Source organism: Delphinapterus leucas, chromosome 20 (genome assembly GCF_059928025.1).
Source record: "Delphinapterus leucas isolate spDelLeu-1000000601 "Yukka" chromosome 20, BTC_Dleu_Yukka2, whole genome shotgun sequence".
NCBI lineage: Eukaryota > Metazoa > Chordata > Mammalia > Artiodactyla > Monodontidae > Delphinapterus > Delphinapterus leucas.
The window spans coordinates 10,986,391-11,002,857 of record NC_143148.1 but is presented as its reverse complement, the minus strand read 5'-3'; the positions used below and the strand labels follow the sequence as shown (position 1 = coordinate 11,002,857).

The following is a 16,467-nucleotide window of genomic DNA, read 5'->3' as shown; positions in this document are numbered from 1 at the left end:
TCAGCAGCCAAGTTCTGAATTATTTGACTGTTCTGTTAACAGTAGTGGAAATCGACAATACAATCTGCCCCTGGTGCATTTTTTGGGTCTTCCACTCATCTAAAAATCGCCGAAAACTGCATTTTAAGCCTATCATTTCCCTTCTCCCCCGCTTTTTTTCCTCTGGTAGAGGGGGTACAGTTCTATTACACTGATCTGTTTCTTTCAGTCTTTTAAGATTCTGACTCTTCAAATCATGTTTTGTTTGTCAGTGAGATAAAGCTAAGCTCTACCGGCGTCAGAGAACTGCTTCACACGAAGGGGATCCTGGAAGTCGTTGGCCGAGAACTCCCAAGAGTTTGGGGTGGTTTTGTTTTGTTTTAAAGCTCCAACGGGGAGGACAAGGCCCTTCCTCCTCTTGGGGCTCTGGGAAGTGTATTCCCCTGGACTCTATCCGGAAACGAGGGGCTGTGGCGTGTCTCCGGGGCTTCTGGGAAGTGTAGTTCCGAGCGCTGTGTAGTCAGAGGCACTTCCGCTCCGGGAAAGCGAGGCAGCCACCATTTTTTCGATCCGGGAGGTGAGTCGGTCCTGCACCCCCAAGACCCCTGTGAGCCTTTTCGGCCTGAGCGTGGGACTAGTCGCTACCTAGCCGGCTGTCTTAGGATGGAGAAGTCGCGGCCGCCGGCGGAGGCTGAGAGGTGGAGGGCGCAAGTGCGGCATTCTTCTGTTCTCCTCCCCCGCTTACCAAGCAGAGCTGCTACTTCTATCGGTACAATATATGGCGAGTTGTTGATTATCCGTGCGTCCTACTTTCCTCCTCTGGAAGACAGCGGGAGAGACGGTCACTACTGGGTAGGGTTGTGATTAGAATCGAGTGAGACCATACGTGTCAACAGCTTCGAACGCTGGTGTCACATAACGGGTTGGTTCTTGCTGTTGACGCAGTTCATTTTCTCACGAGCGCCCATTTGACTGGACGCCCGAGTGAAGGGAGAGAGCGAGGAGCGATGGCACGGCCCTTCTGTCAGACGTCGGGAGACAGCCCTTCCCGAGCTTTTCCCGAGCTTTTACTGATCTCGTTTTTTAGGAAGCACCGAGTCACCCCGCGCTAGTGCCTGGGGACGTCCCGCGGCAGTGTATCCGGCAGACGGATACAGTCGTGCTCTTCCACCACATCTTTTTCTTCGCCAGTCCTGAATTCGGAAACGGGAGGAAGGACGGACCTCTTGGCCCCTCACAGCATAGCCCCAGGTACACACTACTGAAAGGTCTTTGTTGGTCCGTCATCTGTTTTCAGTTAATCAGGTTTCCTTCACTTAGTAAATTACCACTAGGAAAAAGATCAGTTGTCTGTTGACTACACCTGAGAATGTTTAATTGCTTGTTAATATGTACATGTGTTTTTCAAATAAATATTTTAAAAAATATAAAATGTTTTATTTACTTTAAAATATGTTTTAAAATATTTAAAAAAATTTATTGAAGTATAGTTGATGTACAATGTTGTGTTAATTTCTGCTGTACAGCAGAGTGACTCAGTTATATTCTTTTTCATATTCGTTTCCATTATGTGTATCACAGGATATTGAATATAGTTTCCTGTGCTATACAGGAGGATCTTGTTGTTTATCCATCCTATATATAATAGTTTGCCCCCAAACTCCCAATACTTCCTTCCCTCAGCCCCCTTCCCCTTGGCAACCACAAGTTGTTCTCTATGTCTGTGAGTCTGTTTCTGTTTCGTAGATAAGTTCATGTATGTCGTGTTTTAGATTTCACATGTAAGTGATATCGTATGGTATTTGTCTTTCTGACTTCGCTTAGTATGATAATCTCTAGGTCCATCCATGTTGCTGCAAATGGCATTATTTCATTCCTTTTAATGGCTGAGTAATATTCCATTGTATATATATATACTACATCTTCTTTATCCATTCATTTGTCAGTGGACATTTAGGTTGTTTCCATAAGCTTGGCTATTGTAAATAGTGCTGTTACTAACACTGGGGTGCTTGTATCTATTCGAATTATAGTTTTGTCTGGGTATATGCCCAGAAGTGGAATTGCTGGATCATATGGCAACTCTACTTTTAGTTTTTCGAGGAACCTCCATACTGTTTTCCATAGTGGCTGCACTAAATTACATTCCCCCCAACAATGTAAGAGGGTTCCCTCTTCTCCACACCCTCTCCAGCATTTATTATTTGTAGACTTTTTAATGATGGCCATTCTGACCAATGTGAGGTGGTACCTCATTGTAGTTTTGATTTGCATTTCTCTAATTAGCGATGATGAGCATCTTTTCACATGCCTATTGGCCATCTGTATGTCTCCTTTGGAGAAATGTCTATTTGGGTCTTCCGCCTCTTTTTCGATTAGGTTGTTTGAGTTGTACGAGCTGTTTGTATATTTTGGAAATTAAGCCCTTATCAAGTCCTATCATTTGCAAATATTTTCTCCCATTCCATAGGTTCTTTTCATTTTGTTTATGGTTTCCCTTGCTATGCAAAAGCTTATAAACTTGATTAGGTCCCATTTGTTTATTTTTTTCTTTTATTTCTATTGCCTTGGGAGAGTGACCTAGGAAAACGTTGATATGATTTATGTCAGGGAATGTTTTGCCTATGTTCTCCTTTAAAAGAGTTTTATGGTGTCTTGTCTTATATTTAAGTTTTTAATCCATTTTGAGTTTATTTTTGTGTATGGTGTGAGGTGTGTTCTAACTTCATTGATTTATGTAAAATATTTTTAAAATATTTATTTTTAAATCACTATGCTCTACATTTCTTCCTTTTATTCTCTTTTATTCTCTTCAGTTCAGTGTATTCCTTTTATTTACCCTCAACTCATTTGAAAATTGTGTGGTCTTATACTTTAACTTTTAAAAATGATATCTGTCTCAACAAACACTAGATTTAATCAGCATGTATTCTCATTCTGAAAAATATAGAGACTAAATAAAAATACACTTGATATTTGATGATGGCTCCCTCATACCACCTTTTTATTTTTTTCACTGCAGGCTAGGTTATAGGTTTACTTTTTATTAAAACCACCCTCAAAATTTGTCATATCGTTCTAGGTTATTTTTTCTTTTAACAAAGATATTACCAATATATTTACATGTTTCCCTACCATCAGTTCTTTTAGGATTCATTTCGTTATAAATTTTCTTGTTTTTTTAAGCAGCTAAAACGTCTTTCTTCCTCTCTCCTATAAATAACCATTTAGTTGAGCATAGAAATCAAGATTCACGATTTTTTTTCTTCATTTTGGAAATATTCATATATTTTAGATCTCCATTCTGCTTCCCTGTTTCTGTCAACTTAATTGTCATTTTTATTAGGTAAATTATATTTTCTTTCTGGGAGCTTTAAGGATTTTTGTTGTTGTTTTTAGTTATTTATCCTTTGCCTTCCTGAGTTTCACTGTCATTTGTTTAGGAGTGTATGTATTTTTATTTATACTGTTCAGAATTTCTATATGTGAACTCAGCAGTTATCTCTTGAAATAAAACCTCTCTGTAGTTGCTTCCATTCCCTTCTTACACTCCTATGAGACAAATGTTGGAGCCTCTCAATCTATATTCCATGTTTCTTGATTTTTATTTTGCCTCTTTTTCTTTTCTATGTGTTTTTCTGTATCTCCATGCACATAGGATGAAAGGCTTTTACCAATAAGCCTTTTCTGGCCTCAGTGAAATAAATTGACCCGAAATGATACTTTTTTAGAAAACTAATACAAGTGTGAGTAAAATATTATTAACTGGGCAACAAATTATTAAGTAAGGAGAAATTTTATGTCAGAATCAGGGCTTTCAGAAAATACAGGTGACTTTCATAGGAGAGCAGCCATATACAAAATCCAGATGCCTTTCAGGTCTCTTTTGTTGTTATTGTTAGAAAAGACATTGGCAGATACAGTTTCTGATGCAAAGGATCATCTGCTTTTTTGCAGCTGCAAGAAAAAGGGACTCCTATATTTTTAGAACTTTCCATCTACTCCTTGAATCCTTGGAACAACTCTACGTGGTGGGTATGGTTTACGAGGAGTGGCCAGGTGCATATCCTATCCTCATTGTGTAGATGACTGAAGAGAGGCACAGAGAGGTTTTTTGTAATACCCCTACATTACATGGATGCGTAGTATCTTTTCCAGGATTTAAACCTAGAACTTTGACTCCAGAACTCTTTGTTTTCTTTTTTTTTTGCGGTGCGCGTGCCTCTCACTGTTGTGGCCTCTCCCGTTGTGGAGCACAGGCTCTGGACGCTCAGGCTCAGTGGCCATGGCTAACGGGCCCAGCCGCTCCGCGGCATGTGGGATCTTCCCGGACCGGGGCACGAACCCGTGTCCCCTGCATCGGCAGGTGGACTCCCAACCACTGCGCCACCAGGGAAGCCCTTTTCTTTTTTTTTTAAACCCACATTGTTGTTGCGTTGCGTTTCATTTCCTGCCACCCCCAGGATCAGAAATCTTTTTTTTCTTTAGGCTTTATTTTCGTTATTATTCTTTTTTTTATTGAAGTATAGGTAATTTACAATGTTGTGTTAGTTTTAAGTGTACAGTAAAGTGATTCAGTTTTTTATATATATTCTTTTTCAGATCCTTTTCCATCATAGGTTATTATAAAGTACTGGGTATAGTTCCCTGTGCTATACAGTAGTTCCTTGTTGTTTATGTTTTATATATAGTAGTGTCTATATGTTAATCCCAAACTCCAAATTTATTCCCCCTTCCTCCTCCCTCCCTTTTCCCGACCCACTATCCCCTTTGATAACCATGTTTGTTCTGTGAGTCTATTTCTGTTTTGTAAGTAAGTTCATTTGTATCATTGTTTTAGATTCCACATATAAGTGATATTATATGATATTTGTCTTTGGCTTACTTCGCTTAGTATGATAATCTCTAAGTCCATCTATGTTGCTGAAAATGGCATTATTTCATTCTTTTTAATAGCTGAGTAATATTCCATTTCATACCACAACTTCTTTATTCATTCATCTGTCGATGGACGTTTAGGTTGCTTCCATGTCTTAGCTGTTGTAAATAGTTCTGTGAACATTGGGGTGCATGTATCATTTTTTAAAAAATTTTTATTGGAGTATAGTTGCTTTACAATGTTGTTAGTTTCTGCTGTACAGCAAAGTGAATCAGCCATATGTATACATATGTCCCCTCTTTTTTAGATTTCCTTCCCATTTAGGTCACCACATGTCACTGAGTAGAGTTTCCTGTGCTGTACAGTAGGTTCTCATTAGTTATCTCTTTTATACATAATAGTGTGTATGTGTCAATCTGAATCTCCCAATTTATCCCACCCCCCTCTTCCCCCCTTGGTATCCATAAGTTTGTTCTCAACATGTGTCTCTATTTCTGATTTGCAAATAAGTTCATCTGTACCATTTTTCTAGATTCCACATAGAAGTGATACTATACGATATTTGTTTTTCTCTTTCTGACTGACTTCACTCTGTATGACAGTCTGTAGATTTATCCACATCTCTGCCAATGGCACTATTTCATTCCTTTTTATGGTAGAGTAATATTCCATTGTATACATGTACCACATCTTCTTTATCCATTCCTATGTTGATGGACATTTTTTAAAAATATTTATTTATTTATTTGCTTGCATGGGGTCTTAGTTGCAGCAGGTGGGCTCCTTAGTTGCGGCTCTAGGGCTCCTTAGTTGCGGCTCTAGGGCTCCTTAGTTGCGGCTTGCCGGCTCCTTAGTTGCAGCACACAGCCTCCTTAGTTGTGGCATGCGTGTGGGATCTAGTTCCCTGACCAGGGATCGAACCTGGGCCCCCTGCATTGGGAACAGTCTTATCCACTGTGCCACCAGTGAAGTCCCATGTTCTATGTAATTTTTATTGGGCCATTATTTCTTATTGCAAAAATAACTTATGAGCATTGTGCATATGTTGTTTTGAATTAGAGTTTTCTCTGGATATATGCCCAGAAGGGAGATTGCTGGATCCTATGGTAGCTCTGTTTTTAGTTTTTTAAGGAACTTCCATACTGTTGTCCATAGTGGCTGTACCAATTTACATTGGCACCAACAGTGTAGGAGGGTTCCCTTTTCTCCACACTCTCTCCAGCATGTATTATTTGTAGACTTTAATGATGGCCATTCTGACTGATGTGAGGTGATACCTCATTGTAGTTTTGATTTGCATTTCTCTAATAATTAGCAGTGTTGAGCATCTCTTCATGTGCCTTTTGGCCATCTGTATGTCTTCTTTGGAGATGCCTATTTAGGTCTTCTACCCATTTTTTGATTGGGTTGTTTGCTTTTTTGATATTAAGCTGTATGAGCTGTTTGTATATTTTGGAAATTAGTCCCTTCAGTAGCATAATTTGCAAATATTTTCTCCCAGTCCATAGATTGTCTTTTCATTTTTTTTTATGGTAGGATCAGAAGTCTTTATGGTAGGGATACTGTGTTTGGTTGTGCTGGTTGTTCACTGTCCAGTGGCTGCTGGCTGACAGTCCTGCTAGTAGCTGCAGTCTACTCCAAGCTCTGCTTACCAAGCTGTATGTGAGCACCTCTGCCTGGGAGTATGAGTGCTCATGTGTAATTTCTGCAGAGATCCACATGGGCTCCTGACAGCCCTGGCCTGCATCTCATGGCTTCTTTGTCCTTCCCCAGTTATGCCTTCTCAGGAATCTGACCTTCCCCGGAAGGAGTGGGAGAAAATGACTGAGTTTCAGGTAAGTAAGGCATTGCTTTCTGACTCCTAAGGGATTTTATTTCTCAAAGATTGGACACACCTTTTTTCTCTTCCTTGGAAAGGTTAATGAACACGACACACCTTGCGTGCATGTTGTGTGCCAGACTGTGCGTTTTGTTTGGTTTATTTTATCATCTTTATTTCACAAAGCAATCTTTGAAAAATTGTGGAAACTTGGAATAGAGAAAGATAATTTACCCTACTACTCTGTTTACAAACTAGCTTTCTCATATTCCTTTTCCCTCAGGCATTCACAGCTATGTATTTGTAATATTTGAATTGATGGGACATACTTATAAACATTAGATAAAGGTTTAATATCTCTAATTCTCATTAAAATTAGTAAAATAAAGTAAGACCCAACTGGAATATGAGTAAAAGAAAGAAAAGGAGCGTCACAATAATGGAAAGTAAATTCATGAAAATAATTTAATAACTAAATGTGTACAAACGTTAATGAAAGCTTTCTATTTATTTATTTCACTTAGATTGTTGAAGGTTTTCTTTTTTTAAAAAAACGGAATTATGTCTTATTTGGCCAGTGTAGAGATTCAGGAACATTTGTACTCCCTCATATGAAAGGTGAAGTGGGAAAACCTTTTGAGGCGGAAATCTGCCATTATGCTTTCAGAAATTTTAAAGTGCAGTTGCTACTCTTGGTCGAGCTCTCTGCTCTCTGTGAAAGGCGCTTTACAGCAGATGATGGCCAGTGAAAGTCTGTTAACTAAGTGTGCTCTATTTGGGTTGGTTAAAGCTGCGTCATCAGTTCTAAGGAGTACTGTACTGTGCACTCCCAAAATGGATGCAAGGGATTTTAATGATACTGCTTGCTCCAGTTTATTGAGCACTTCTTACGTGCCAGGCGCCATTGTACGTGCTTTACACATGTTCACTCGTCTCATCCTTTCAAACACCTTGTGATTTAGACACCATTATAGAGAAGAGGAAGTTAAGATAGTGAGAGGTAGAGGAATTTGCCCAGGGTCCTGTCATTAAAACCTTGAAATTTGAACTCACCCTGTGCCTTCACCAGCTGTGCGTGTGGCAGCAGGTGGTTATGGCTTTTGCCTTGAAAGCACAGGTGAGGAGCTGTGTACCTGTCCTGGAGGGTTGCGGAAGGCCTGTGAACTTTGCGAATATTAAAAGCAGAGATAGAGTGGGACAGCGGGGAGGTGACATCACTGTCACTGAGAGGGGCAAGTGTTGGGACTGAAAACTGCCTGGAGTCCCTCCAAATCGGTAACCATTTTTTGGGTTAATCTTCTTTATGCTTCTCGATGCTGCCCTTCTTCCAATGGAGGTTGTGAGATTGAGGTGACATGTGTTTGATGTCGTAGGAGGCGGTGACCTTCAAGGACGTGGCCGTGACCTTCACCGAGGAGGAGCTGGGGCTGCTGGACTCTGCCCAGAGGAAATTGTACAAGGATGTGATGGTGGAGAACTTCCGGAACCTGGTCTCAGTGGGTGAGGACGGGCACTCTCTGACCCTGAACCTCAAGTCTCTTGAGAGTGTCTGGTCCTCAGCTGTTCAAAGCTTTGGACCTTGTGAAGTGGTTCCTTGACCTTGAAGACACAAGTTTTTCCAATCCATAGGTTTTTCTGGTCCCTCTCTGCTCAGGCAAAATTCCATCCGGGGTGATTTTGCCTCCTTGGGGACATTTGGCAATGTCTGGAGACAGTTTTGATTGTCACAGCTGAGGGAGGGGTGCTGCTGGCATCTAGTGGCTAGTGGTGCTGTTAAACGTCCTACGATGCACAGGACCACCTCCCCCCACCACACAGAATTAGCCAGTGCAGAATATCAGTAGTGCCTCAGCTGAGAAACCCTGTTTTAGATGAACTATAAACGGGCAGCTTAGCTTCTATACTTTGTCTTTCAGATACTTTGGTGGATCTTGGAGTCAACTTAGTTCATTGTACTGGCATTATTTTTTTTTTTCAGTGAAATAGAATAAAATGGAATAAGAATAGAAACTGTCAGAGTTCCTTATCAAGACCCCCTCACACTGTAGCAAAAACTGTGACCATTTGCAGTAAGTGGTATGAGAGTGTGGGAAATATGATAAAAACAGACATTGGTTAAATCTAATTTTATCTGTATGTAGACATGAGCTAGGTTGTGACCTCAATTTGCTTTTCTTTTTTTGATTGAAGTATAGTTGATTTACAATGTTGTGTTAGTTTCAGGTGTACAGCAAAATGATTCAATTATATATATATTCTTTTTCAGATTCTTTTCTCTTACAGGTTGTTACAGAATATTGAGTATAGTTCCCTGAATTCATTTCTTATTACAGTTTGTGATCACTTGAGGGTTAAGAACTTGGACAAAGATCTATTTAAGCTGTGTGTTCATCTTAAATATATATATCTGCCTTTTCATAGGACATCTTCCCTTCAAGCCAGATATGGTGTCCCAGTTGGAGACAGAAGAAAAGCTTTGGATGATGGAGAGAGAAATCCAAAGAAACGGGCATTCCAGTGAGAACCGCAAAGCTATTATTTCAGGTACCAGCTAATCTTCTCTCCACGTCCGTGACGACCGCTCTTGTCCACGTGCTGTCATCTCTTGCCTGGACTGTGACAGCTTCCTCCAAACTGGTCTCCATGCTTCCGCTCTTGCACTCCTGTAACCTCTTCTCCACATGGTAGCCAGACTGGTTCTTTAGAAAGCAAGTAAGATCATACCATTCCTCTGTCCAAAACCCTCCCAAGGCCTCCCCTTTCACTCTGAGTCCTTACAGTGGACTGCAGGGCCCTACCTGATCTGGCCTCCTCACTGAGTTCCTCTTTGATCACCCATCCTTTTACCCTTTCTTAGATCATTCATGCCATCCTGGCCCCTTTGGAGTGTTTTCTTGTTTCCCAACCTTCAACTAGCTCTCTGCCTCAGTGTAGAGGCCCGCAGCCACTCCCTTACTCACTCAGGTCTTTGCTCAGATTTCGTCTCATCAGACAGACTTCGTGTGTCTGCCCCATTTACAGTGCCATTCTCTCTCCATTCTCCGTGCCCTCATCCTGCCTTATTTTGTATCGAAGCACTGATAACCTCCTGACCTCGTAACTTGTCTTTATTTACTTGTTCCTCATCCGTCTCCCCTTGAAAGTAGGAATTTGGGCAATTGTATTTCCTGTCTCTACCCAAAGCCTCCGATGAGCCTTCTGCATAGTAGATGCGCAGTACGTAATTGTTGAATGAAGATATTACTTTAAAAATTACTATTTTTGGGCTTCCCTCGTGGCGCAGTGGTTGAGAATCCGCCTGCCGATGCAGGGGACGCGGGTTCGTGCCCCGGTCCGGGAAGATCCCACATGCCGCGGAGCGGCTGGGCCCGTGAGCCATGGCCGCTGAACCTGCACGTCCGGAGCCTGTGCTCCACGACGGGAGGGGCCACAACAGTGAGAGGCCCACGTACCGCAAAAAAAAAAAAAAAAAAACCTATTCTTTTGAGTAAAAGTGAGGAAGCTCTCCTCACAGCTCTTCCTGACCTATGACCCCAGCCTTCTTCATCTGTGAAGACCACCTCATCCTCTGGATCCCCAGCCATTGTTTCACTTTTCTCCCCAGCCTTTCAAGGCCCTCTGTTCTCCTGCCTTTGCTCAGATCCTCACTGTTTACTTCACTGTTTGACCTCCTCTTCCTTTCTCTCCCCTTCCTTCCCTTCTCTTTAATTTGCATATTCCTCAGTTCTACCCATTTAAAAACATCAGATATTCCTAGGGAATGTAAATGTATATGCTCTCCCTCTGCCTGAAAAACGAAGGAGAGAAGCTTATCTGCAAACATGATAGATTAGGCCCTGAATTCTGAGAGTGGTTAATGGATGTAACCATCTGCATTTGTCCATCTCCCTTCTCATGTCTCCATGTTGCTTCACGTTTGATGCATTCAGGAATATTACTGGAAAGGGTCTCATCCTCTTTTTCTTTTTCTTTTTTTTAATTGAAGTGTAGATGATTTACAATGATGTGTTAGTTTCATTGGGGTTCATTTTTATATGCAAACTGAACCTCAGGAATCATGATCCTACATATTGTTACACTTCAGTTTTGTGTCATAGACCAAGTCTTTTTATAACAAATCTGGTAGCATTTTCTGCCACCCTTTCTCAAAGGTTTTTTTGACCTCTTCAGCATCCGCATGTTTCAGGATTTTGCAACCATGCTCCAAGTACAAATACTACCTAAAATGTTCTTTATAGGTCACTGGAGTGCAAAATAAAGAGCTTGTTTTTGTAGGGATTCTTTTTTTTTTTTTTAATGTATTTATTTATTTTTGGCCGCATTGGGTCTTCGTTGCTGCGCATGGGCTTTCTGTAGTTGGGGCGAGCGGGGGCTACTCTTTGTTGCGGTGCACAGGCTTCTCATCGCCGTAGCTTCTCCTGTTGCGGAGCACAGGCTTTAGAGGCATGGGCTTCAGTAGCTGTGGCACGTGGGCTCAGTAGTTGTGGCTCACAGGCTCTAGAGCGCAGGCTCAGTAGTTGTGGCACACAGGCTTAGTTGCTCCGAGGCATGTGGGATCTTCCCGGACCACGGCTCGAATCCATGTCCCCTGCATTGGCAGGTGGATTCTTAACCACTGCGCCACCAGGGAAGTCCCGCATCTCCTTTTTTTACGGACCCTTGTGACTTCTTTGGGCTCATCTCAAGATCCTTAATTTAATCAAATCTGGAGTCCCTTTTGCTGTGTACATTAACATGTTCGCAGGTTCCAGGGATTAGGGCATGGACATCTTTAGGATGTTCAGTTAGCCTACCATACCCTGAAATGTGCACATACCTGTTGGGACTTGTTCAGTTTATATTATTTGAATGTAACTTTCTATTTAAGCAAATTAATCATTCAGGACTTGGTACCACTTTAAACATTTTAAGCCAGTGGCTTCCATACGCTTTTAACTATGACTCTCAATAAGAAATATTTTACATTCTGACCAAGTATAAATGTAACATACGTGCATATTTATGTGTATGTCTACAGCTGAAACAAGCATTTTATATAGTGTTACCCTTACTGCTTGTGATATGCTTTTCATATTTTTATTTTTTCCACATAATTTCTTTTATTTATTGTTTTAAATTTAATTTTTATTTTATATTGGGTATAGTTGATTTACAATGTTGTGTTAGTTTCATGTGTACAGCAAAGTGGTTCAGTTATACATACACACATATCTATTCTTTTTCAGATTCTTTTCCCATATAGGTTATTACAGAATATTGAGGGGTTTTTTTCCCCTCCTTGGCCGCACCACGCAGCTTGTGGGATCTTAGTTCCCCAACTAGGGATCGAACCCGGCCCTGGCAGTGAAAGTGCTGAGTCCTAATCACTGGACCACCAGGGAATTCCCACTTCTTTTTCTTTGAAGTGTCACAATGTATGGAATGGATTTCACAGTTCACGAGTATATGCCAGCAATTTGAGAAATTCTGTTACAGTGGGGATGAAACAATGAAGAAATCAAAGTGCTTGTTTTCCTCATGATTGTTACATCCTAGTTCTTCTAAATGGGCAGGAAAAAATTAAGAAGTACATAGTAAATCAAATAATAAGTGCCATGGGGGAAAAGAAAGCAGAGTAAGGCAGATGGGAAGAGTGGAAGGTGTGTTGGGGTGGGAGGAATTATTTTATACTGGGTGATAGGAAGGCCTCACCCAGTTGAGTGACATTTGAGCAGAGAGACCCGAAGGGAATGAGAGAAAAAGCAAGGTTCGCTGCTTCCTGGGCAAAAGCTTTCCAAGCTGAACATAACTCTCCCTCTCCTCCATTCAGGGTTGCCTTTGAGAATCTGTTCTCTTTCTTCTCCTCCCAGGTTCTTTCTCAGCTGTCCAAGGTTAGTTTTCCCTTTCCCCCTTCTTTTTACAGAGACCAGAGTCACTCCCAGGCTTAGAAAAATGAATGTTATTATCCCAACCGCTTCCCAAATTTACTCTTAGAAGATCATATCTACCAGGACCTAAAGTACTGTTTAATGTCTACAGTCTGTGCTTTCCTAACCTAATTCAGTAGAAGCCCACTTGTCATAAGCCTGCTAAGGAACAAGTGATTAGGCTTTTAATTGACATTGCTGTAGGTTGGAAGGTGGGTTGTCTTTGTTGCCCTGCAGCCATCCGATTTCAAACCTACAGTTCTTCTATTAAACCGTTAGACCTGTGGTTCTAAATAGGTCACATTTACAGAAAAGTCTCTTGACCCTGTTCTTCGCTTCCACTTACACGAAAAAACATAACAAAAGGATAAGTGGTGTGGTACAGACATGACCCTTTCCCTGGTTTTTTTAAGGCCTTATCCCTGAGTGTGAAATCCCGATGTTTCTGAACAAAGCATTTACTTGTCCTCACCTCTGAATATCGCTTTTTCTTTTAGGCAGCAAGAATCCCGATGAGGTGGAGACTCTTGGAAAAGTCACATTAAAATACCTTTCACGGGAAGAGCCGTCTTGCTGGCAAATCTGGAAACAGGTCGCAAGTGATTCAACGTGCTGTCTTCAGAGGAGGACTTCCCATTTCCTACAAGGTGATTCTCTAAAGGTTTCTGAAAATGAGAACCATATGATGAACCACAAAGGCGATAGTTCCAGTTACCTTGAAAATCAAGAGTTTTTGATTTCGAGAACCCAGGATTCCTGTGGGAATATGTATGTTAGTGAGTCAGGGAATCAGAGTAGAGGTAAGCAAATGAACGGGAAAAACAACCCATGTATATGTGAAGCCTTCATGAAGAAATCACCCCTGAGTGATCCTGTTACAACTGACACAGAAGAGAAACCCTGCAAAGGAGACACACTGTATCCCTGTAGAGAGTGTGGGAAAAGCTTCAGTGATAGCGAAGTGCTCCCAATTCATCCGAGGGTTCACCTGGGAGAGAAATGCTCCCATCTGCAAAGTCATCAAAGAATTCACCCACGAGGAAAAGTCGATAAATGTCGTGAATCTGGCGATGGTTTCAATAGGAACTCCTTTCATCCCCGTCAATCTAATCACACGGGAGAGAAGTCCTATAGGTGTGACAGTTGTGGCAAGGGATTCAGTAGCAGCACAGGCCTTATCATCCACTATAGGACACACACAGGGGAGAAGCCTTACAAATGCGAGGAGTGCGGTAAATGCTTTAGCCAAAGTTCAAATTTTCAGTGCCATCAGAGAGTCCACACCGAAGAGAAACCGTACAAGTGCGATGAGTGCGGGAAGGGCTTTGGCTGGAGCGTTAACCTTCGTGTTCACCAGAGGGTCCACAGGGGTGAGAAACCCTATAAGTGTGAGGAGTGTGGGAAGGGCTTCACACAGGCCGCGCATTATCACATACATCAGAGGGTCCACACCGGGGAGAAACCCTACAAATGCGATGTCTGCGGCAAGGGGTTCAGTCACAATTCCCCTTTGATATGCCACCGGAGGGTCCACACTGGAGAGAAACCGTACAGATGTGAGGCGTGCGGGAAGGGCTTCACCCGTAACACAGATCTTCACATCCACTTCCGTGTCCACACGGGAGAGAAACCCTACAAATGCAAGGAGTGTGGGAAGAGCTTCAGTCAGGCTTCCAATCTTCAAGTCCACCAGAACGTCCACACCGGGGAGAAACGATTCAAATGTGAGACGTGTGGGAAGGGCTTCAGTCAGTCGTCAAAGCTGCAGACCCACCAGAGAGTCCACACAGGGGAAAAGCCCTACAGATGCGACATGTGCGGTAAGGACTTCAGTTACAGTTCAAATCTTAAACTGCACCAAGTCATTCACACTGGAGAAAAACCGTATAAATGTGAGGAGTGTGGGAAGGGCTTCAGTTGGAGATCAAACCTTCATGCTCATCAGAGAGTCCACTCAGGAGAGAAACCCTACAAATGTGAGGCGTGTGATAAGAGCTTCAGTCAGGCCATAGATTTCCGGGTCCATCAGAGAGTCCACACGGGCGAGAAACCCTACAAGTGTGGTGTCTGTGGGAAGGGCTTCAGCCAGTCCTCTGGTCTTCAGTCCCATCAGAGGGTCCACACTGGGGAGAAGCCCTACAGATGCAACATGTGTGGAAAGGGCTTTCGTTATAGTTCACAGTTTATATACCACCAGAGGGGCCACACTGGTGAAAAGCCTTACAAATGTGAGGAGTGTGGGAAAGCCTTCGGGCGGAGCCTGAATCTTCGCCATCACCAGAGGGTCCACACAGGAGAGAAACCCCACAAGTGTGAGGAGTGTGGGAAGGCCTTCAGTCTCCCCTCCAATCTTAGAGTCCATCTGAGTGTTCACGCTCGGGAGAAACTGTTTAAATGTGAGGAGTGTGGGAAGGGCTTCAGTCAGAGTTCTCGGCTTCACGCCCACCAGAGGGTCCACACAGGAGAAAAACCATACAAGTGTGACATATGTGGTAAGGACTTCAGTCACCGTTCACGGCTTACATACCATCAGAAAGTCCACACTGGCAAGAGTCTTTAAAAGTGAGAAGTCTGTTAGACTTCAGTCAGGATGCACATCTTCAAGGTTTTGGAGAGTCCATGCTGCTGATAAACTCTATGAAGTATTGAGAGTGGAAAGGGATTCCTTCAGATTGAATCTTCCCAGCAAATCCATTAAAATGGTGACATAGAACCATACGTAGTAACGGGAGAAATAGGTTGTAACCCTCTTGGTAAGATCCACGTGATATAAATGATCTCTCAAAGTGAATATATGCCTAAAGACTGTGTGTGAAAAGGATATTTGCCATATACTAACTAGTTTTTTTTTGAGGGGGGATGTCAAGGAGGGCTTTGGGGTTATTTTTCCATCAACTTCCATTTTATACTTGTTTACAGTGACCATTATTTTTACTAAAGCTGTAAAACTATGAAAAATGAATAAAATTACTAAAAATTTCCTGTAGCCAAGAATTTGTAATATGATTGCTTTATTTCATATGATACATTGGATTAAAATTAAGGAATAGATCCCCAGAGGTGAACCTTTGATCTTCAGAAGTAAATACATATCTGCCGCAGATGTATATAAGGGAATGTTCATTGCATTATTGTTTATAATAGCAAGCATAGAAATAATCGGTTGGGTTGCCAAAGTATTTTATGATTTACTTATCCAGTGCAAATTGTTGCTATGGATGTTGGAAGATGTCCAGAATACATTAACCTGGAAAAACACAAAGCATGGAATTTTTGTGTGATCTCATTAAAAAAGAACAAAAAAGTATTTATTTTTACTTATCTCTAAATGATGGGATTTTGCTTGACATAAATTTTTACATTTCTTTAAACTTCGTTTTGAAATAATTTAAAACTTTCCAAATATTGTAAAAATTATATAAAATCTCTCATGTACCCTGTACTCAGATTCACCAGTTAACATGTTTGAGTCATTATTCTCTTTATGTGAACGTGTATATATGCACACACATATTGACATATGCTTTTTTTTAACCATGAGTATGTTCCAGATCTCTTAGCCTTTGCATCTGAATACTTAAGTAATACTGTAAGAACAAGGATATTTACTTACATATCTACAGCACAAGTATAGCATTCAGGAAAATTGAATATTGATGCATAACGTCTAACCTCCAGATGTTATTCAAATTTTAGCAGTGTCTCTCTCTCTCTCTTTCTCTCCCTCTCCCCCTCCTCCTTCCCTCTCTCTTTCCTTTTTCTTTATTTTTTTGGTAGGTGACAGGATTAAAATCAATTTATTAACAAATCTTCAAAGAAAGGTCTATATTTGCCTTCCACATAATTTGATTATTCACCATATGAATACCCAGTTGTTCCTATAC

The 16,467-nt window shown here is 41.5% G+C and overlaps 1 protein-coding gene across 6 annotated transcripts; it reads left to right on the top strand.

The window, feature by feature from the left end:
• The first annotated feature begins 1,116 nt into the window (after nt 1-1,116).
• On the top strand, nt 1,117-15,569 carry ZNF227 (zinc finger protein 227). Of its 6 annotated transcripts, none has more exons than XM_022585436.2 (6): nt 1,117-1,230; nt 3,937-4,010; nt 6,632-6,693; nt 8,051-8,177; nt 9,099-9,221; nt 13,081-15,569. In XM_022585436.2, the coding sequence occupies exons 3-6, from the start codon at nt 6,634-6,636 to the stop codon at nt 15,141-15,143; spliced, it is 2,373 nt and encodes a 790-aa protein (XP_022441144.2). In that variant the 5' UTR covers nt 1,117-1,230; nt 3,937-4,010; nt 6,632-6,633; the 3' UTR covers nt 15,144-15,569. The 6 variants fall into 6 exon arrangements, with proteins under 6 accessions (XP_022441144.2, XP_089758867.1, XP_022441143.2 ...); XM_022585435.2 differs by having other exon boundaries at nt 1,123-1,230; nt 3,937-4,038; XM_089902741.1 differs by having other exon boundaries at nt 3,937-6,693.
• The last annotated feature ends 898 nt before the right edge of the window (nt 15,570-16,467 follow it).